Raw genomic sequence first — 23,027 nt, 5'->3', positions numbered from 1 at the left:
AACAGAAATACAGAGGCTACACTGCAAGATACAAACCACTGGTTAGCTGCAAAAATAGGATAGCCAGGTTACAATTTGCCAAGTACTTAAAAGAGCAACCACAGTTCTGGAAAAAAGGTCTTGTGGACAGATGATATCTTATATCAGAGTGATGGCAAGAGCAAAGTATGGAGGAGAGAAGGAACTGCCCAAGATCCAAAGCATACCACCTCATCTGTGAAACAGTGGTGGGGGTGTTATGGCCTGGGCATGTATGGCTGCTGAAGGTACTGAATGGTTACTTCTTGAGTGGCCAAGTCAATCACCCATTCTGAACCCAATTGAGCATGATTTTATACGCTGAAGAGAAAACTGAAGAGGACTAGCCTCCAAAAAAAGCATAAGCTAAAAATGGCTGCAACACAGGCCTGGCAAAGCATCACTATAGAAGACACCCAGCAACTGGTGATTTCTCTGAATCGCAGACTTCAAGCAGTCATTGCATGGAAAAGATGCGAAAAAAACAACTAAACATGACTGCTTTCATTTATATGAATTTGCTGTGTCCCAAACATTATGGTGCCCTGAAATGGGGGGGGGAGGCGGGAATTATGTATAGACACTGCTGTAATTTCTACACGGTGAAAGCAAAACGTATAAAAATGGCCTTTATTAAAATCTGACAATATGCACTTTAACCACATGTGATTATTTTCTATTACAAATCTCAAGTTGGGGAGTACAGAGGCAAATAAATAAACGATGGGTCTTTGTCCCAAAAATTATGGAGGGCATTATATGTTAGCATTTGTGGCAATGCAGCATATTGGCAATGTTATCAGAGCTCCATGGGTTAAATTATCAAGAATTTATGAACATTGAGTTAATTTCACTGAGGTTTTGGTATGTCAAAATGAATATTCAGAAAACTGAGGAGCTTGTTCTTGAACACTTATGACGGCAATTTCAGAATTGGGCCCTTCAGAAAAGTTAAACATCTGGAACTTGCATGTAAAAAAAATTTGGACTGTAATCTAATTTCTATCACCGCTGTCTCACCCAATTCCTCAAAAAGCATTTGTTTTAAACTAAATTTGGGGAGGTGAAGATGGGGTTCCAATTTAAGGAAATTTAGGGATTTGTATAGCAAGACGATCAAGATATGATAGCGAACTGTATAAGTGAGCCAGAACAACACACTACAACCACAAGTACATCTTTGAGTAGCATAATGACAAAGACGGTTAAAAAGACAGTGCCTAAATGTGCATGTCTTGTCTAGAGAAAAGATAATGGGTAAACTAATGGAATTAAAGTCTGAAGTGCTATGAATGTGATGGCCCTGCATCTTTGGTTCTTGAAAGGTTGATGAAGAGAAGGTGGATATGTTGGTTGTAATTAAGGGACCCACATGTACAGATTATGTGTGGAAGATGCTAAATAAAAATTCTCTATAGCTTCTTAAAAGATTGTAACAAGTTGGAAAACCAGAAATACAACTTTTTTTTTAAAGAGGAGACGCAAAGGAAGTATCTATGGAGCGAATCGATCTATGCATCCTTCGCTCCATAGATGCTGCTGCACCCGCTGAGTTTCTCCAGCATATTTGTGTACCTTCGATTATCCAGCATCTGCAGTTCCTTCTTGAACACAAAGGAAGTATCTGTTGGCCGTCCAACTCCATATCTTTGGGAAAATCCTGGAATCCATTATTAAGTTGCAGTTGGAGCAAAGTCTGTTTTCATGCATTTGAAATCATGTTTAACAAATATTTGAATTTTTCAAGGGAGTGTAATGGTGTGGGTGAATAAAAGTGACCTGGTAAATGCAGCATGTTTTGCATTCCAAAATGAGGTACCACATAACTCCAGGATATAAATGCTCAGAGCATAAAGAATAACATATTGTTTGGCAAAGTAACAAATGATAGATGGCTCATTTTGAGGCTGGTAATCTAACTAATTGAGTAGCAGGGATCTGTGCTGGAGGTTTGACTATGAAAATCATAAGATCGCAATGGATTTAAGGGACCATTTATGTTGTGGCCAAAATTGTTGACAATACAAAGTGTGGGGAAAAATGCATTGAGGAGTACTTGGTCTGCAAACCATTATGGACATGTCAGTGGACTGGGCAAAAATTAGTGGATGGAATGTCATGTGAGGAAATATCTTCATTTTAGAAAGAATAGGAAAGTAGAATGAAACTTAAATATGGTAGGCATTCGAAACCTGAAAGGACGATGTAGAAACTGCTCAGTACCTACGGCAATGTCTGTGAAAAGAGAAATGGAGTTATCATTTCAGATTGAAGTTCTGATGAAGGGTCTTTTACCTGGAACTTTAACTCTTTGCAAAGAGGCTACAGTAAAAATTGAAGTCTTACTACAACCAGATTATTGGTGAGACCGAGAGTAGTGTTTAGTTTAGAGATACAGCGCGGAAACAGGCCCTTCGGCCCACCCGGTCCGCGCTGACCAGCGAACCCCGCACATTAACACTATCCTACACCCACTAGGGACAATTTTTACATTTACCAAGCCAATTAACCTTTGGAGTGTGGGGGGAAACTGAAGATCTCGGAGAAAATCCACACAGGTCACGGGGAGAACGTACAAACTCCATACAGACAGCACCCGTAGTCGGGATCAAACCCGGGTCTCCGGCACTGCATTTGCTATAAGGCAGCAACTCTATCGCTGTGCCACTGTGATCGCCCTAATGGTCTCCTTTATATTGTGGAGACATTTAGAGGTTCGCTAGATTGATTTCTGGTGGGGATGGGATGATTTGTGTGGAATAGTTGAGTACTTTGTGCACAATGATAGAGTATCGTGTTGAAATGCAAAGAATCTTGTTGAAATGCAAAGATTCAGAAGGTGGTTTGATGGGTAAAATACATAGAAAATTTAACTTTATTAGAAGAAAAAACTAGCTTTATTAGAAAATTGCTTCATTAAAATTTTTATCTAGCTAAAATAAAAGCAAGTTATGTAGAAACTTAACGTGTTTGAGCCCCTTCATCAAAACTGAGGGAAGGAGAGACAAGTTGGTTTGTGTGGCAGAGAAGGTAGAGAGTGACGATAAAGGGAACAAAGGGATTTTCTCTGAATAAAATGATGGGGCTGTTAAGACCTTTTGATGTTTCATGTGTTGCTAATGTTGTAAAGTATGTATAATGTAGAGCACAAAAAAACAACAGGAGGAATTCAACATGTCAGTCAGCCCAACGGACCAAACAATACAAGTGAAAGAAAAAGGAAAGGGTGCTTGCAAGCAAAAAATAGCCAGACCCCCTACAAACGGGGAAAAATAGCCAGACCCCTTACCACCAGGGGAAAAATAGCCAGACCCCTTACCACCAGGGGAAAAATAGCCGGACCCCTTATAAACAGGCAAAAATGACCAGACCCCTTACAAATAGGGAAAAAAGTTGCCTCAAATTGGAGATTTCAATATCTAGCAAGCTGCAGCATCCATTATCCATTGAAGGAGGCACATGGCAAACCGTGAATGTGGTACACCAGACTGGAGGAAGTGTAAATGAATTCTTGCCTTAATTCGAAAGACTGGGTCCCTAGATGTTGGGAATGAAAGAAATAAAAGTATCAGTCATCAAGTTCATTTGAAACCATGATGGCTAGATTACTGGGAATTAAGGCAATCACCCAATTATGGCGATACAGTGACGTGCAGTAAAATGGTGTTGAGGCATAAGATCAACCATGATGAACTGCAGACTAGGCTTGAAGGACCTGATAACGTGCTCCTATTTTTGTCTTGAGCATTTTAAACAAAACTATTTTCATCTCTTGACCATACATTCTGACGCATAAACTATTTCTGTGCTCATTAGTGATTTTAATGCACTCTAATCTTATATGTTTTACATTCTCATTTATCTCTGTCACACGTTGTGTATAGCATTTTGAAATATCCCCACATTCTTCTGATTTGGCAGAGATGAACCAGTTGAGATTCTGTAATTTATTAATAACGCTGCTGGTGAGATAAACAATGCTGAATGCATGAATCCGACGTGTTCCTGTGTAGACCCTTTTTAACAAGTTCTCTCAAATTGGGTTGCCTCGGTAAGATAATTTTTTATTCATTTGCAATAGAATTGAATGTTCTGATGGGAATTTTATGGATGCTTTCTGAAAATTAAACCATTGGCATTCAATTTACCTGATTTGTATTGTTGCTGCAGTCATTAAGGAAGCATGTACTTAATTTTCATCAAACCTGCAATATTATTATTGACACATTTATAATGCATATCTTGATTCAGTAAATCTAACTTTGATTCAGTGCATGGCCAGAAAAATGTCAATAAGGTTTTTTGCCCATGCTGAGGTTGTTTTTTACTCTAATTTATGCTCTAGATATGCTGTATATTAACAAATATGAAACTTTTGACAAGACTGACTAGTTCTGCCTTAAAACTAAATTTGACATTTATTATCTAGCATACTTTTCAATCTTGTTTTTGTATTTTGTAAAGGAGGAAAATATTTTTTAAACATTCTAATTTTGAATCTTGTAATTTGAGTTAATTGCAATAAATATCCCAAATACCCAGTTTTGTCTGGAGTGTGTCCATATTCTCAGAAATGGATGAAATTTGTTTTATTCTCCAAGAAAGAATAGGTATTGAATAGAATAGGTGGAAATATGTAAAGTATAATCATAACTATGCTGAGAATGTAGTGTGTGGTCAAGACCTGTGAGTCATAGTCTCAAGATAATGTGTTGACTATCATTCAGATGAGAAATTATTTCTTGAAGCTGTAAGTTTTTGAATCCCCAGTCAATGAGAATAGTTGGATTTTTAGCATTCGGGGAAATTGGAACCAAATGAGTTTGAAGAAATCATTCCAGCTCCATGATTTCCTCAGGGCAAATTCCTAGCTCAACCATGTTCCTCTGATTGTAATGTTAGAAGTGAGAATGTCAAGTGATGATGCATCATATTTCTAGTCATAAGTGCACCTAGACTTCAACCTTCAACCATGGATTTATAAATGGCAAGTAAAGTTTTGTGTAACATTCAACAACCAGACTTTAACATTCAGTGCCCCCCCCCCCCCATCATTTATGAATCCCCCAACATCAATATCGTCCTGAGAGTTGCTGTTGACTGCAAATTTGATTTGACCAATCAAATGTATACAACATCCTACTTTCTGATGCCTCGAAGCCTATTCATCATCAACAGGAACAAAGGCAGCAGCATGATGGGATAGTCCCCACTTGCCTTGATCAGTGCTGCTGCAACAACTCAAGCAACTCATTTGACAGGCTCCTCATCAACCACCATTTATTCCCTATACCAATGACCTATTTACAAAATGCCCTGCAATTACTCATCCATGCCACTTTGATAGAATGTCGAATCCATGACCTCTCGAAACCACCAAGAAGAATGACAGCAACAGGAACTTGGGAACTCCAATATATGCAGCTTGTGTATGTTCCTGACAATACATCAGTCCATCCTCATGACTCCTTTGCCAGTTAGTGTTTGGGGGGGGGGGGGACCTTTGTCTGACAAGTTACAGCAATTCACCTTAACAAGAACCATTACGGATAGGCATTAGATGCTGGCCTCTTAACCAAACGCCTAGATCCTGTAAATAAATAAAACAAATTTATTCAGTGGAATTCCATTATAGTCTAGGAACTAATCAGATAACTGAAAAATTGTGTTAAATTTAGAATTTTGGTCATACTAGTGGGACTGCGAATGAGTGAAATAGCATGATTCAATCTGATGTTTTTATTTGTTTCTTGCAGATGTTGAAGATCTTCCACCATCTGTCCAGGAAAAGCTATTTGATGAGGTGCTTGATCGAGATGTACAAAAAGGTGATCAGCTTATTGGTATTTTTTTTAAATTCTATATGAATCGGTTATACTGCTGGCACTGATTAGAGTTTGTTAAATTATACAGTGGATGTTTCCTTTGGTGGTTTTAGGATCTTGTGCGGTCTGTAGAAGTGATCCAATGTGTGAGCTCCAGGGGTGGACCTCTCCTTACAAACCCCCCCACCCCCCCTTTCTCCTTGCCCTTTCTTTATTCCCCTTGCCACAAAGCTACAGCTTAGCAATGATCTAATTACATGACAGTCACGCTCGTGGAGGAGTCTGATCTATACCTAGACCATAGATGTACAGGAGCAGGTCATTGTTTTATGTTCCTGCTACCAGCGGGTAATTGTTTGCTCTTTTAAGTGCTGCAGTCTAATTTACTGTCTATTGGGTGACTAACCGTCTAGAGACTATCCTCCAATTCCTGGTCTCAAGATAATGGGTGCCAACCAACTTTTCACCAAAAAATCTATTGAAGTATAAAAACCGCAGTATTTAAATCTAAGTAACCAATGGGAGTACTGCTGATCTATCTCCTGTAAATCTGATTATTTCATTATCCGTGAAAGGATATATTAAACTTTTAATTTGCAAACTAATTGTATGTAAGTTTATTTTAATCCTTGTATATTCCGGATTTCTAGAATTAGAAGAGGAATCCCCTATTATAAATTGGTCTTTGGAGCTTGGAAGCCGCTTAGATAGTCGACTATATGCTCTCTGGAACCGCACAGCAGGTGACTGTCTGCTTGACTCTGTGCTACAAGCAACGTGGGGTATTTATGACAAAGATTCGGTTCTGCGGAAAGCTCTTCATGAGAGCTTGCATGACTGCTCACATTGGTATGAGTTTTAACTATGGTGTCGATATTTGCAAAGTTTATTCTATCTCTAAAAATTAAGTGCTCCAGCAAATTGCTGGAATTAACCCAGAAAGCAAATAATGACTTTTCTAACTAACGTTGTAATCAAATATTGCTTTTGTAAAACCTTTTCTGTGGATTTGCATGAGCAGGCGTAAAATCAGTATTATTGTTTGAATTTTAAAACCATCTTTAATTTTTTTAGTGATATGGGAGGGAAAAAGATTGCCGGAGGTTCACTGAAGGTGCCATGCTCTTTTATTGTAAAATGGTGGGAATGTCATCACCATAAGATCTATGGCAGTAGAAGATGATAAGTTGCCACTAACTTATAAAAGTCAGTTGGGGGATCAAGCAATAAATGTGAGGGCCACATTCCAAGGAACAAATCTAGTATAAACTTGTATTTCCTCCCAAGGTTTAGTAATGTGCAGTCCAAAGTTCAAAATCTATATTATTGAACTAAGATCTTAGCTGAGTTTTTTGCTCTTGTTGGGTTGGTATTCTGTCGATCAATACTGAGACTTACCTGAGCAATGCAGAAGTTTCAAATAACCTATCCCGATAGTGCTCCACATCCCAAAAGTCTATCAGTGGTCTTAATGCAGGACCTCCAGAAATGCAGAGAGAAAGTACTGCCCCCAAAATCCCATGATATCCTGTTAACAGCTGGCAAATGTGCAGGCAACACTTTGCTATCTGTGAAAGATGTCAGTGGATTTGAAATGTTTCCATATTTTTGATATGAAAGACATTTTCAATAAGCCGGCTAATCAACAGTGATTTATTTTTAACCATTAAACACTCGATCAATTTTGCTTGGTATTATGCCCTGTTATGTAGTCTGCCATACCCAGAATTTATTCACTATTCCCTTTATTCTTTTTTTTATCCAAAGCATTTGTGTACATGCGCACACATTTTTGAACTGGAAGTTCATTTTACCTCTGCTGTTTAGACTTTACCTCTAATCTTCCATTCAAATCACTTTATACGTCGCCATTATTTCAGCACCATTTACTTCCACTAAATTTTGGGGAATTTTACTGTATCATTTTATAGGATTTATTTTTAAATCATTTCAATAAAACACATTGCATTTCTTTTATTTCTCATTGTTAATGTGAATCATGAATCATTGAATTAATGCACCTCACTTAAATGTGGTCTTAAATTTTTTTGTTTACATATCTTTTTCTAATATGGTCCTGTTTTATTTTAAAGTGATAATCTGGATTTTCTATGTTTTCCCCTTTTTGTATAGCTTTGAAGTGCTTTATAGACAATATTGTGAGTGCATTGATTTAGTATAGAATACATTAACTGCTTCAGAGGATGTTGCAATTGTGGAATTTGGCTACTGAAGTCAGTACATTAAGTAAATTTGGTTAATATTAATGATTTAAGCTTAGATTCAATGATAAGTGTATCAACTGGATAAATGTGATTGGAACCACCTAATTATTTGGAATGGAAATACCATCACTATTCATATGAAATCTTTTATAACTAATATGCATTTCTATGATACCCCATGTTCATATGATCATGTATAATGCATGCCAGATCATTAGTATTCCATTTAATTGTTTGTGATTTACTGGTACAGTATGAAAACTCTCATCTCTACAGCACTCCCATTCTCGAACCCAATCACTTGCGTATAATCAGCATGAACCTTCTTGAACACCACAGCAGTCCTCTTGTTGCCATGAGATCACAGAGAAAGAGATTCCATCAGATACAATAATTTGTGCATGGTACAATATCACGGGTCAATAAAACAGACCACTATGGCCCCTAGGCCACAAGTTGGTTTCCCTGTCAAACAAGCTTTTGGGCTGAAGAGCAAAAAATGATTAATGGTAATTATCTGCAGTCTTGTATAAAATTATTGCATTTAATCTTTTATCAGGTTTTACACACGCTGGAAAGAATGGGAGTCGTGGTACTCTCAGAGCTTTGGGTTGCATTTCTCTCTGCGGGAGGAGCAGTGGCAGGAAGATTGGGCATTTATTCTTTCCCTTGCAAGTCAGGTAAATGTCTTTATTACTGACCAACAATTCAACATTTATTTTGGGTTCTTTATAATTTTTAACTAGACTAATTGCTTGAATGGAATGAGTGTGGTAGAATCTTCCATTTTGACCTTTTAATTTTTTTCGTACACAACCAAAATTACCAACTGCTTTATCTGGTTCTTAAATTGGGTATTGTGGTAAATACTATTATAATCAGACATGCACATTTCAAAAATTAAAAAAAACTGCAGCAATGGAAATTTTAATTGGTACATTCAAAGTACTCAACAGGTCAGATAACATTTCTGGCAAGAGAGTCTGGTTCAAGTCTGAGCTCATTAGGGTTTTTAACAGTTGAATGTCAATTTTTTATTTAGTCTTCAGGAATGCTCTACTTCACATGGCAAGTCACGAGTTGCTGGTCTAACAATGTTTGGTGTGGATGTTTTATTGCCAGACATTAACCCAGACATGATGTGGATGTCTGGGAACAAAACGAGAAATGCAAGAGCATATTGCCCCTTTAGCCACCTATTTATATTGTCAAGCCAAAATCCTTGCCTAGTCCCTGTGATAACAGCGAAGAATGACCATGATGTTACTTGGGATGGAGATGTTCAAGTATGTGAGAGATTGGATTAACTGGATGCGTTTTCTCTGGACCAAAGCGGGCTGATGGTATTGAAGGTAAAATTGAGAGGCTTTGAAAGGATGGATGGTGAGAGATATCTATAACCAGAAAGCATCGGTTTAATGCAAAGGGGATTTGCCAAATAATTATTTTGATTTGGAGAAATTAAATATGAAGCATATTTTCTGAAGGGGTGGTGAAGCAGGTATACCCTCAAGTTTTTTTTAAGATTAGCACTTATTTTGGGTTTTCCCCTTGGCATCACTACCCCAAGAGCTCTCTTGCCATGCATCTCCCCCTCCCCCATGATTATATTTTGTGCCCAATTTGTTGGTGGTATCATTATGGAATCTGAGAGAACAAAGCAAGCAGCTCTTTCTATCTTTAAATGAGATTATTTTAAAGGGAGAATTAAGTGAAGGGGCGAAAATGAAGAGGAGGAAAATGTAATATGTAGCACAGACTGGCTGAGGAAGAGGAAAAAGGAAAAAAAAAGTTTAAAGTTGTATTAATATTTCCAGTTAAAACTTGATGAGATTGGTAGTAATTAATAATTGCATAATTACTGTTTGAAATGGGAATATTTGACTGTTACCAAAATCTGTTTACTTTGTACTGTGCAGGTATATGAACATGTCGCCATTTTGTTAGTGAGGCAAACACCATGAAGCCATTTTCATTAACATCATCATTGGTGTACCTGACCTGGGATTTTCACAAATAACCATACCTGTTGCCTCATTTGAAATTGTAGGATTGTCTTATGATTAGTGAAGAAACTCATCAGTCCTACTGTTATCTTAGCCTTGAATTCTGGTGCCTAAAGATTGCAAATTAATGTTGACACCAAATATCTATTTGGATATTTGTTTCACAGTTTAGCTTCAAATGAAATGTCCAGCCTGTAATTATACACTACTGTCCATGAGGCTGTTCAGAAGGCAGAAAAACCAGAAATCTGTAGGACCGGACAATGTTTCCGCCTCAAGCTCTGTGCCGACATTTTCAACCAATCCCTGCAAACCTGTACTGTCCCTGCCTGCTTCAAAGTATCTACTCAAAAAAGCAAGGATTACTGTTCTTAATGACCACATGTCACACTGACCTCTAGTCATGAAGACCCTTGAAAGACTTGTGATGGCCAAGCTGAAAAATATCATAAACCCCCTGCTGGACCCTCTGCAGTTTGCATATCGGGCCAATAGATCTGTGGATGACAGTCAACCTCGGCCTGCACTTCATCCTCCAGCACCTAGACCGGCAAGGGACCTAAGCGGGCATTTTTGTTGATTTTAGCTCTGCATTCAACACCATTGTGCCAGAGCTACTACACTCCAACCTTTCCGAGTTGACTGTGCCTGAACCTCTCTGTCGGTGGATCACCAGCTTCCTGACAGACAGGAAGCAGCATGTGTGGTTGGGAAAGCACATCATGGACCCGCAAACCCTCAGCATAGGAGCACCGCAAGGCTGCGTACTCTCCCCTCTCCTCTACTCTCTCTACACCAATGACTGCACCTCCACTGACTCCTCTGTCAAGCTTCTCAAGTTTGCGGACGACACAACCCTGATTTGACTGATCCAGGATGGGGAGGAATCTGCCTACAAACAGGAAGTGACACAACTGGCGTCCTGGTGCCATCGCAACAACCTGGAACTCAATGCTCTTAAGACTGCGGAATTGAGAGTAGACTTTAGGAGAGCTCCCCCTCCCCTCACCCCACTCACCATCAACAACATCACAGTCACATCTGTGGAGTCTTTTAAGTTCCTGGGAACCATCATCTCCAAGGACCTTAAATGGGGGGCTACCATCGACTCCACAGTCAAAAAGACACAACAGAAGATGTACTTCCTGCGGCAGCTGAGGAAATGCAATCTGCCACAGGCAATGATGGACCAATTCTCTACGGCCACCGTAGAGTCAGTCCTTACCTTTTCCATCATGGTCTGGTTTGGCTCAGCCACCAAACACGACATCCGGAGGTTGCAGCGAATCGTTCGATCAGCTGAGAAGGTTATTGGCTGCAACCTTCCTTCCATTGACGAACTGTACACTGCAAGGGCCAGGAAGCGAGCGGGTAAGATCATCTCTGACCCCTCTCACCCTGGCCACAAACTCTTTGAATCACTTCCCTCTGGAAGGCGACTCCGGACTGTCAAAGCTGCTACAGCCAGACATAAAAACATATTTTTTCCACGGGTAGTAGCCCTTCTCAATAACTAAAAATCTATAGCCTCCTTTTGCTCTGTTATTTTATATTCGGATACATTCACACATTTAATCATTAATGTTTTATTTTTTTATTTTTTATTTTTATTGGAGGAAAAAAATACAGTACATCTGATGTAGTGCATTACATTTCCCTCCATCTTGTTTTTTATATATAATAACAAAATAACCCTCACCCACCCTCCCTAAACATCCCTTGGCAGCTAATGTGTTCACAATACAAACATATCACATATACAAATGCACATTTTAACAATAATAAAGTAACAAAACAGAATAAAGGCGGATCCTCACCTACTGTCAAGTGCCCTCAGTCAATAGGTAGTTCCTTTAGACCCTCAAAGTATGATAAAAAAAAAGGTTCCCATTTCAAATAAAACTTTTCCACAGACCTCCTCAATGTGAATTTAATCTTTTCTAGCCTTAAAAAACAAAAACAAAAAACATTACGTCTTCTAGCCAAGCAGCAACAGATGGAGGAGTGGTAGATTTCCAGACCAGCAAGATTCTCCTACGGGCCAAAAGTGATGTAAATGTAATTATATCAGACTGGGTTGTATTTAAACCCAAGGTTTTATCTGCTACACCAAATACAGCTACAAGCGGGCAAGGTCTTACTGTCATCCCAAGGACTTCACTGATGGTTTTGAAAACCACTGCCCAGTAGTTACCAAGTTTGGGGCAAGACCAGAATGCTTGAGCTAGATTGGCTGGATAGAAGGAGCACCTGTCATAGCCAGCGTCTGTCCCTGGATATATGTCAGCAAGCCTGGCTTTGCTTAAATGAACCCTGTGTAAAACTTTGAACTATATGAGCCCCAATCTAGCACATGGTGACGAGGGATGAACTCTTTTCAGTGCTTCTGTCCAGCATTCCTCAGACAGATCTATAATGTTTTATTATTAATGTTTAATGTTTTATGTGTCACTGTATGTCATGTTGTCACTTGCGGGCGGAGCACCAAGGCAAATTCCTTGTATGTGAATACTTGGCCAATAAACCTATTCATTCATACCGCGAGTTGAGTAATTTTCTCTCGTGAAGCAGGTGTTGCTGAGATTTCAGATTTTTCCTGCAGTGGATGCACAATAACATGGGTCATCCGAAGATTAAATGCAAGACAAGCCCAAAGAATAATCCTCTCAAAATCACCCAAATGTAACACAGTTGGGTTTGCTGCAATGCAAATGTATGTACTTTGTGTATTCGAAGAGTAGCAATCGGGCTGCTTGCTTCAGAAGCAAAACAAAATTGAGGTTGGGAGAAATGTTTCAAATACTTTTTTTAAACAAAAATTTCCACATTTGCAGTTTTTAGAAATGTGTATGTCATGAATGCATGCAGAATTCTCATTTTAATGTATTAATACTTACAAGGCCTTGTCATCGCCTAATTTCTAATTCTTACTTTGTCTACAAAAGTTATGTTAGAAAGTGAAAATATATCTTGTATATTATGTAAGAGATTCATGTATTTCTGAATGGTGCAATGAATATAACTTTATTTTACTCATTTTAGCCTGGAGCTAGTCTAGAGCAGACCCACATTTTTGTTTTGGCTCATATACTTCGCCGACCAATTATAGTATATGGAGTAAAGTACTACAAGAGTTTTCGTGGTGAGACTCTGGGTTACACACGATTTCAAGGTATGGATTTTGCACATGTCATTCATTTTGTTTACTAATAACTTTTACCAGACCCTGCCTGGCTAATAGTTGTGAAATGAAGTGACACTAGTTATGGTTAATCAACCCAGTTTTCAGAACTGGGCTGGTTTTCACAATCATCTTGCTTTGACAAATGGTAATGGTTTTGAACATGAGAAATTTTAGTTTTGTCTCTATTACAGTTGCTGATATTTTAGTTGTTTGAGACGAATGAACAGCATGCAACACAGATTAATAAATGCAGATTTTTATTTTCTAAGAAGATGTTGGCTCCAGAGTAACAGTCAAAGATTAGGACTTTTATTTAAAAAAAACTGACATGGTTGGATCGTAAGGAAGGCTACTTTTTTTTAGAAAGAAACTGCGCTATAATATTGGTCATTAGGGGTACTTGATTTTTCATTCAGGTGGCTTCAGAGAAGAGTAAAGGGCCTGTCCCACTGCGGCGACCTAATCTGCGAGTTTAGAAGAGTTTGCCCTCGACTCAAACTCACAGCATGGTCGACACATCCTCGAGGGAAGTTCCCGAATACTCGCAGCCTCAGCTAGGTCGCGGAAAATGTTTCAGCATGTTGAAAAATTTTCCGCGGGTAAAATTTGGTCGGCATGGTTCTTTTTAACTCACAGTGTGGCGGAGTGGGGTCGCTATGTAGTTACAGGCAGTCGAGGGCAGCTGTAGGCAATCGCCTTGGCTGACCGGGCATTTTGATTGGCTCATTGGAATTTTCAGGACCAGGGAAAACCGACCAGTAGGTAAAATGGCCATTGAACTTTATTATACTTCTTAAAAATGTCCCCCCCCTTCCTCCCCCCCCCCCCCTTCCTCCCCCCCCCCCTTCCTCCCCCCCCCCCTTCCTCCTTCTCTCCCCCTCTCCCCTCCGCGCTCTCTAAAGGACTTACCGTACACTGTGCCAGCCGACTTTAACCTTCCTCGTCATCGCGGGTGTGAATTTCAGACAGCACTCCCCAGCTTTCCCTGCCCCCCCGCCTTTGCGATGTGTTTACGTGTGCGTGTGCGTACGGTCGGTCGATCCAGCTCATGGTTTCAACGCGGACGGTCCATCCAGCTCGAGGTTTTCTAGGCGAGTCTTCTCAACTCTTCTTAACTCGCGGATTAGGTCGTCACAGTGGGACAGTCCCTTAAAATGCAGAGTCAGTGTAACAACTCACTATGGTGGATGTTAAATCTGTGTTTATTGTGTGTTTTGTTATTTTATTCTATGTTATGACTGCAAGGCACGAAATTTCGTTCAGACTGAAAAGTCTGAATGACAATAAAGGATATTTTACTTTACAATTCAATTCCAAACCAAAAGGACAAAATAACTGTCTTCAAATAGAACAGATTGGTTTTGTCACCCTCATGAATGTTGTTAACCCCAGCCCTTGTAATTCAGAGTCTTGTAAATAATTTAAGCAAATTATACTATTCTGTTGCTCGTTTGGCAAAAATTTCTGCTGGTCTATGGTCTGAAGGTTTCTGTGAATTGTGATGTTCTGAATTTTGTATTTTTTTAATTTACTCGTCTGTATAACATTTGTTTGTAAGGGATTTTAGTCATTTAAATCCTATACAATTTATTAACAACGTTTCTAATTTATAGTACAGAAAATTTTAATGTTTAGAGCAAGATGACAGTTAATGGGACTAACTTGTGCTTTAATCATTCATATGCTGTAAACATACCCAAGGTGCTGATATCTGTTGTCCTTACCCAAAGCAGTTAAGAGTCAGGAACATCAAAAGGTCTGATGATACACAAGAGACCACTAGGAATGGCAATTTCCATTCCTTGAAGGAGAATAATGTACTGTCATAGTTTGTAGATTTGAATTTTCAAGTTAATAATGTAAAAAAGACGTTCTCTTCGTATTTATGCAGAATGCTTGAATAATTGCTTTGGATAATATTGATGAATATGTGTAAATCAGCCCAACACCCTTAATTACTTTATTCACAAGTTATGTAAGGGAATTTGTTCCTCAAAACTGGGATTTGGTATAGTGAAATTGGCAGTTTGAGGCAATTTATCTTTGAATCAATTTGGCGTAATAAAGTCTTCAAGCAAGTTGGTTGCCCTGCTTTGAAAAAGTCAAATGTAGTTTTGGATCTGCAAACAATTGGTATAATTGTATATGGAGATGATTGACACCACAAGGGATGACATTTTGATCGGTTCATTTAACCTGATTGCAATCATCTAGTTATAATTCCATCCTTCCCTTCTAGCACTCCACTGCCTGTTAAGAGTTTGACCTTGTGTCGAGAGAAAATTTTCAGCTATGTAAGTAGGAGTGTTAAAGTGCAGTTAGGAGTTTTTAAAGGGATAAGTGAAAATACTATGACGAAATTTAGAAATTGATAATGTTTCATTATTCACAAACTATTTATAAATTATACATTTGGCGAAGGGCAGTGGAGCAGCATATTTAAATAGAAATATGAATGATGCTTCCTAAAATTCTCTGGGAAATGGGCAATGACTTTGGAAGGTGCATAGGTACTTGCGTATAATCCGATGGAGTTTATAGGAAATGTCAGTAGTCAAAAGCATAGTAGATTGAACAGGAAAGCAGTTAATTGGCTCATTGATATATCACTGTCACGATTGGATTTGAGTTTTCTATCTATGGTCTCTTCTCAGGTGTTTACCTGCCTTTGCTATGGGAACAGAGTTTTTGTTGGAAGAGCCCTATTGCTCTTGGGTATACAAGGGGCCACTTCTCTGCACTGGTTGCTATGGAGAATGTTGGCTATGACAATCGAGGTGCTGGCGCCAATCTAAATACAGATGATGATGTTAACATTACCTTCTTACCATTGGTGGACAGTGAGAGGAAGCTATTGCACATCCACTTCCTATCAGCTCATGAGGCAAGTATCATCTCCCCCCCCCCCCCCCCCCCCCCCCCCCCCATTTTTATTACATATTTTGCTGTAGTTTAAACATGCTTTAGAAAATACTGAAATTTACCTCCAGCCATTGTAGTTGTTTACTTGCGTGTGTAATTGAATGTAATAGTTATGTATGGGGCTTTACAAATAAACTATAGTGATTACATTTATAACCACGTGAATGTTGGTTTCACCATGTAGAAATTACAGCTGTGTTTATACATAGACCCCCCCCCCCCCATTTTCAGGGCACCATAATGTTTGGGACACCGCAATGTAATGTAAATAAAAGTAGTCATGTTTAGTATTTTGTTGCATATCCTTTGCATGTAATGACTGCTTGAAGTCTGCGATTCATGGACATCACCAGTTGCTGGGTGTCTTCTCTGGCGATGCTCTGCTAGGCCTGTAATGCAGCCATCTTTAGCATATGCTTGTTTTGGAGGCTAGTCCCCTTCAGTTTTCTCTTCAGCATATAAAAGGCATGCTCAATTGGGTTCAAATCGGGTGATTGACTTGGCCACTCAAGAATTGACCACTCAGTACCTTCAGCAGCCATACATGCCCAGGCCATAACACCCTCACCACCGTGTTTCACAGATGAGGTGGTATGCTTTGGATCTTGGGCAGTTCCTTCTCTCCTCCATACTTTGCTCTTGCCATCACTCTGATATAAGTTAATCTTCGTCTCATCTGTCCACAAGACCTTTTTCCAGAACTGTGGTTGCTCTTTTAAGTACTTGGCAAACTGTAACCTGGCCATCCTATTTTTGCGGCTAACCAGTGGTTTGTATCTTGCAGTATAGCCTCTGTATTTCTGTTCATGAAGTCTTCTGCGGACAGTGGTCATTGATAAATCCACACCTGACTCCTGAAGAATGTTTCTGATCTGTCAGACAGGTGTTTTGGGATTTTTCTTTATTATAGAAAGAATTTTTCTGTGATTAGCTGTGGAGGTCTTCCTTGGCCTGCCAGTCCCTTTGTGATTAGTAAGCTCACCAGTGCTCTCTTCTTAATGATGTTCCAAACCGTTGATTTTGGTAAGCCTATGGTTTGGCTGATGTCTCTAACAGTTTTATATTTGTTTCTCAGTCTGATAATGGCTTCTTTTGACTTTCATTGGCACAACTTTGGCCCTCGTGTTGATAAACAGCAATAAAAGTTTCCAAAGGTGACTGGAGGAAAGACTAGGTGCTGAGAGATCTTTTATACCTGCATTAAGGAGGCATTTAAACACACCTGAGCAATTACAAACGCCAGTGAAGCCATGTGTCCCAAACATTATGGTGCCCTGAAATATGGGGGAAATATGTATAAACACAGCTGTAATTTCTACATGGTGAAACCAAAATGTATAAAAATGGCCTTTAATAAAATCTGACAAGTGCACTTTAACCACATGTGATTTTTTTTTCTATTACAAATCTCAAATTGTGGAGTACAGAGGCAAATAAATAAAGACATTATGGAGGGCACTGTACATGTTTACAAGCACATAAAAACTGATTGTGTAGATGCAAGTATATCATTGGGGTCATCAAGTGGGCATCTCCCTTCAGTGGTGTTTCATAGTGTTAAGCCCACGACACCTTGGGAAGGCTCATTGTAGTCCCAGAACTACCCCCCTCAATACCTGCTCTCACCACCTATGTTGCCAGTAACTACTAAGTAAATACATTGATAGATTGCAAAAAATCTATTTCAGATACATAAATTGTAATGCTGAAAACACTAATGGCTATAAGAGTACCTAAACTACACACAATACTAATGGTGTGCTTGCCTGAAAGATCCTGTACAACTACAACAAGACTTTGCTTCTGCATTTGTATCCTCTAGGCATGAAGACTGATACATCATTTTTCTTCCGAACCTGCTGCTGCATTCAATGTGGTATTTTCAGTTGCTGGTGCACAAGCACCCAGGTTTTGTTGCACTACTTATCTTTCACCATTCGGAGAATCAGCTAACCTGGATAACTTCAGATTTATGCGCAATAAACTGCATCTGCAATGCTTTTCCCACCTCTCCCCACAATTTACTCTGTGGTTTTTCAGTATCTTGTTAGTAATTACTTCCATTCTTTCTGCAAGCTGGGAGATATTTCCTTTAATTCCTTTCATCTAAATCAATTGAAATGCATTTGGATAGCTGGGGCCCCGGAAATACCTTCGGTATTGCCACTAGTCATTTGAATATGACATTTTTTTTCCTTGTCTTGGTTTCCTGCCCACCAGCAGCCATTTATCCATCTCAATGCATTGCCCCATTCCCGTGTGTTTTAATGCACTGATTACTTCTATTGGCTCCCCAGGATTTTATCCTTTTTCATGTCAATTTATATGTCACCTTGGATCTCATATCCAAGATTCCCTTGTGGACAAAAATGTCCTTATGTTTCGCTGAACACCTCCGCTCAGTCAGTCTTAACCTAGCTGATCTCCCAGTGGCTCAACACACCAACTCCCCCTCCTATTCCCAATCTGACCTTTCTGTCCTGGGCCTCCTCCATTGTCAGAGTGAGGCTCAGCACAAATTAGAGGAGCAGCACCTCATATTTTGCTTGGGTAGTTTACACCCCAGCGGTATGAACATTGACTTCTCTAACTTCAGATAGCCCTTGCTTCCTCTTTCCATCCCCTTCCCCATCCCAGCTCTGTCACTAGTCTTACTGTCTCCACCTACATTCTATCCTTGTCCCGCCCCCTCCCCTGACATTAGTCTGAAGAAGGGTCTCAACCTGAAACGTCGCCCATTTCATCTCCAGAGATGCTGCCTCACCTGCTGCGTTACTCCAGCATTTTGTGTCGATATCCAATATTCCCTTGTTAGCTGCACATGAACAATCCTGCCTGTTCCATTCTTGCCCTAGGTCTATTCCTGTGTTAGATGTTTCCCAATCTATATTAGTTAACCCTTGCCTCGTGTCATCGAAGTTTCGTATGTTTATGTTCAAGACCCCAGTTGATGTAGAGTCTCTGCTGCATCTGCAATCTTTGGGATGCTGAGTTAATTATCTGATGCAATTCTTTTTGCAGATTGGTAATGAGGACCAGCAGGAGAAACTACTGAGGGAATGGCTTGATTGTTGTGTCACTGAGGGCGGAATTCTTGTTGCACAGCAAAGGAGCTCCCGTCGACGCAATCATCCGTTAGTTACACAAATGGTGGAGAAATGGTTGGACCGATATCGGCAGATACGACCATGCACTTCACTCTCAGATGGTGAAGAAGATGAGGAGGAGGATGATGAGTGATGCATGGTATCTGATGGAGTCATGGGCATTACTTCGTTGAGAAGCCTCCAGATTGGACTCTTCTAGTTTGTCGTGCATCATGGAAAGTTTGGATACCAAATAGAAGTTGCATTTGAAGTCTGATCTTTGGCAACAAAAAGGCTTATGTGATGTGCCATGTTAAAATCAGAACTGGCATGGTTGGACAATAAACTATGTATGCTAAATTTACTTTAATGTTAATAGAAAAAGCTTTTTTTCCCCAATCCCCAGTCTGTACATCCTTAGCTCTAAATGTACTGCATGTGGTTGTGTAAGAACTTGTGTAACAAGGGGGAATAACTATACCAGCATCTAAAATAATTGAATTTGTAATGGTTTCCAAAAAAAGGGCGCTTAAAGACTCATCTTGGATTCTGGTTTGTTCCTTTTAGGTTTATTTTATTATAGTCATGTTTTTAAAGTGCGTGTGCATATGTTCTTTGAGAAATATTAATGCCAGATTATGTTGCTGAGGGCCAGGTGACATATATTGGGTTTGTTGAGTTTGGGGCATTGTGGATGGCAAAAAACCATTGTGAGAACAAGTGCATGGGTATTCCTTTTAAATGCAGGAATGAATACTATAATGATGTCAAATCTCTAAGGAACAAAATGGAGATGTTGGGTTTTTTTTTGGAAAGTGTTCATGAAATATTGTCTTTGTTTCCATTTTTTTTTTTTTTTTTTAAAGAGACTTGCTCTATTTAGAATAGAGTCAGCAAATTAGTGTTTTCACGTTCTCAGAGATAATTCATGTTCTCATCTCTTCACTAATGTTCACTACAAAAACCTAGTTTAGATGCTGAACTCTGCCAAGAATTCTGTTCTGATAAGCCTATTTATTTAAAGTGACCTGAAGAAATGAGGTGCTTTTTCCCATAAAATTAAGTTCGGAACCGATTGTGTGGATTTTGTTGATTGTTTATTCAATCCTGATGAAGAATTTCATGTTGCACAAATACATACTCTTTCTGTGAAAATGTTGCTGAATATGCTGTTGACTTTTTTTGTCTATGCAAATGCTTGCACCACTGCAAAGCCAAAGGTTTCAACTTAACAAGGGTATTATACTGCAGTTGCATGTGTCTCACTGAAATTTTATAATTCTATTCAGTACATTTTTGAGCTTTACAAGAGATTTTCTCTCTTGGTAATATTATTCTGGGCATTTTATGCAAATTAAGTTTACTGTGTATAATCCCTGTTGTTCAGTCCTTGTCACATCAGCAGCCATGCAAATTAAACTACATTTGACATTAAATATTTAGGTGATGAGTATTTAATAAAGAAAATTGCAACTCTGTTTCAGAAGGCACTAATGGAATTGTAACCAAAGTATACAATAGGCACTAAACAATTCCGAAGTTGTTGTTTGTTTTAAACTTGACTTGTTTTATGAAGAAAGTTAAATCCAATCTTGAGATGGTATCTTGTACAAATTAATTGTATAAATGTAAAATACAAATTGCATAGAAGCAATTTTGGGTTGAGGGATATTGTATGTGCTGTCAGGCATGCATATGGCCTATTTAATTGCTATAAATTAATATTTGTTTGAGACTTGTCTAGCTGCGGTATTTGATGATGCATCCACGTGACATTTTCAGCACGTCAGGCTGATTGGATTTTAAATGGAGCATGAAAAATGCCCTAATGTTTCTTACAGTTTGAGTGTTGTTTTTGTTTTATTTATTAATATGGCATATATCTAAATGCTTATAGAATTGGAATATAAAAGTTCATCCAATCTTAACTTAAAAACAATACTGACAATAAGGAAATACATTTTGAGTATCGGTCTATTTGTAGAAGTGAAGACACCAATATACTGTCTCTAGGAATGTCTTGCTTTCAGTGGATATTTTTTTCTCATTCCGGTTGTGAATTTATTATTCCAGTTGTATAACATTTTCTTGAATGAAAAGGGAAGCAATTTGCCAGTTTTAAGTGGTGTAAATGTTGATGATTATGTCTTGACTTGCTTTACAGCACTTAAGTAATAGTAGATAGGTGAGGAAATTGAAAAATTAATCAAAGCAAATGATATCCCAAATGTTGATTAAAGTGATGTATTTGAGTTTGCAGGAAAATCTGTTCAGCAATTTATTAGCATCTAAGAATACAAATATTTTTGAATCATCGGTGTCCGATTGTGTCATTGAAGAAGTTAATTGAAATTCCATGAAATTCGTTGCATTTGAGCTCGTAACTAAGGTTTGCAATATTGTTCATATTAAATAGTTGAGATTGTGTACAGTTGAGATCTGTATTTTTCCCATTAGGGAAAAAGTGGAAATGGAAAAAGTCCACAAAGATATGGCATTGGATACCATTGACATGTACAGGTGGGAATGAGAATGATCACATTATTGAACCTCGGGTATTGCCGAACTACTGCCTACATGAGGAAAGGTTAATGTATTTCGCAAAAGCCCAAGATATTTTAAAGGATCAAGTTAACGCTGAAGTTTGAATTCTTAGCTGCAACAAAAGAATAATTCAGATGGGACACTTCTGACTGCACAATTTTTTATCATCTTAAATTCCTTGAATTTATCTTGAAAGTAAACATAATGTTTATTTGAGCATGATCTCCTGCTTGAATACTTTGAGGAATAGAGATCAAAAGTTTGCAACAATCAATCAACTATGTATTAATGTGCAGGAATGCATGCTGATAAACTGGTAAACTGTTCAAGGTTTAAGTGAGAGCAGTCAATAATGTAAATGATCGAGTGGGTGCTACAGGGCAGGAATTGGCAAATGGATTCATGGGTGGTATCCTATTCACTGATGCTTCTGGTTAGTGACCACCCTGCAATCAAAACTGCATTAAGTCAAAGGTTTCCATTTTCCTGTTTTGCTTATGACATTGTGAAATACTGCTTTAAAATGTTGCATTCTTGCTCAGAACATTAGATTTATGAAAACCATATTTCAAATCTGTTTGTGAGAGGAGTTTTAAAAAAATGTGAATATTTGCATCTTTTTTTCTATCTTAACAAACTTGAACTACTTAGCTGGTTCTTGTGTTTTGATAAGATGTACTTTTTTTGCTGGTGTCTTTTTTTCAATCATAGCTGACTAGAAGAACTAAGTGAGTTGGAGGTGGCCAGTTACAGAAATTGGATCTTGTTGTTTCGCAAGTGTAGCACTAACGAGTATTTGGATGGTAAATATTGCAAATCATATGTAGAAGCAGAAATTCACAAGCCCTTTTAATTTTATTCCAATATAAATATATCTGAGTGTATATTTGAACAGTATTGATATATTGGGTAGATAAAACACATTTTTGCATGTTAAAGAAAATTATTGTGCATGATTCTGAAGTAAATATCAAAATTGCATTAAATGCAAATCAGATAAAAAGGCAATGAAATTTTAATTTCGCGCACACTTGGGTCTTTGCGGAGATGAATCGTAAATGAGTCATGGGTGACTCTAGGTCCTGGAGTGCACAACAAAAAATCAAACTGGTGGACCAGCTCAACAGGTCAGGCAGCATCAATTCAAATTGTCCATTTCCCTTCACAGGTGCTGCCTGACTCACTATTCCTCAGTTTGTTTTCATGATGAATCCTTA

General features: G+C 38.6%; 1 protein-coding gene across 5 annotated transcripts in view; it reads left to right on the top strand.

Annotated features, from left to right (window-relative positions):
• Positions 1 to 21,580, top strand: part of zranb1 (zinc finger RANBP2-type containing 1) — a 61,439-nt gene extending 39,859 nt beyond the window's left edge. For 4 of the 5 annotated variants that reach the window (XM_033033725.1, XM_033033723.1, XM_033033726.1 and 1 more), the window contains exons 5-10: positions 5,775 to 5,846; positions 6,494 to 6,692; positions 8,628 to 8,748; positions 13,117 to 13,246; positions 15,913 to 16,142; positions 19,202 to 21,580. In XM_033033725.1, coding sequence (XP_032889616.1) covers positions 5,775 to 5,846; positions 6,494 to 6,692; positions 8,628 to 8,748; positions 13,117 to 13,246; positions 15,913 to 16,142; positions 19,202 to 19,420 — 971 coding nt within the window. In that variant the 3' untranslated portion in view covers positions 19,421 to 21,580. The remainder of the gene's footprint in view (positions 1 to 5,774; positions 5,847 to 6,493; positions 6,693 to 8,627; positions 8,749 to 13,116; positions 13,247 to 15,912; positions 16,143 to 19,201) is intronic. The other variant, XM_033033724.1, reaches the window with a different exon arrangement.
• Positions 21,581 to 23,027: the final 1,447 nt, after the last annotated feature.

This window comes from Amblyraja radiata, chromosome 15, assembly GCF_010909765.2.
Source record: "Amblyraja radiata isolate CabotCenter1 chromosome 15, sAmbRad1.1.pri, whole genome shotgun sequence".
Classification (NCBI taxonomy): Eukaryota; Metazoa; Chordata; class Chondrichthyes; order Rajiformes; family Rajidae; genus Amblyraja; species Amblyraja radiata.
The sequence above is the reverse complement of the archived record's forward strand: the minus strand, read 5'-3'. Positions and strand labels throughout refer to the sequence as shown.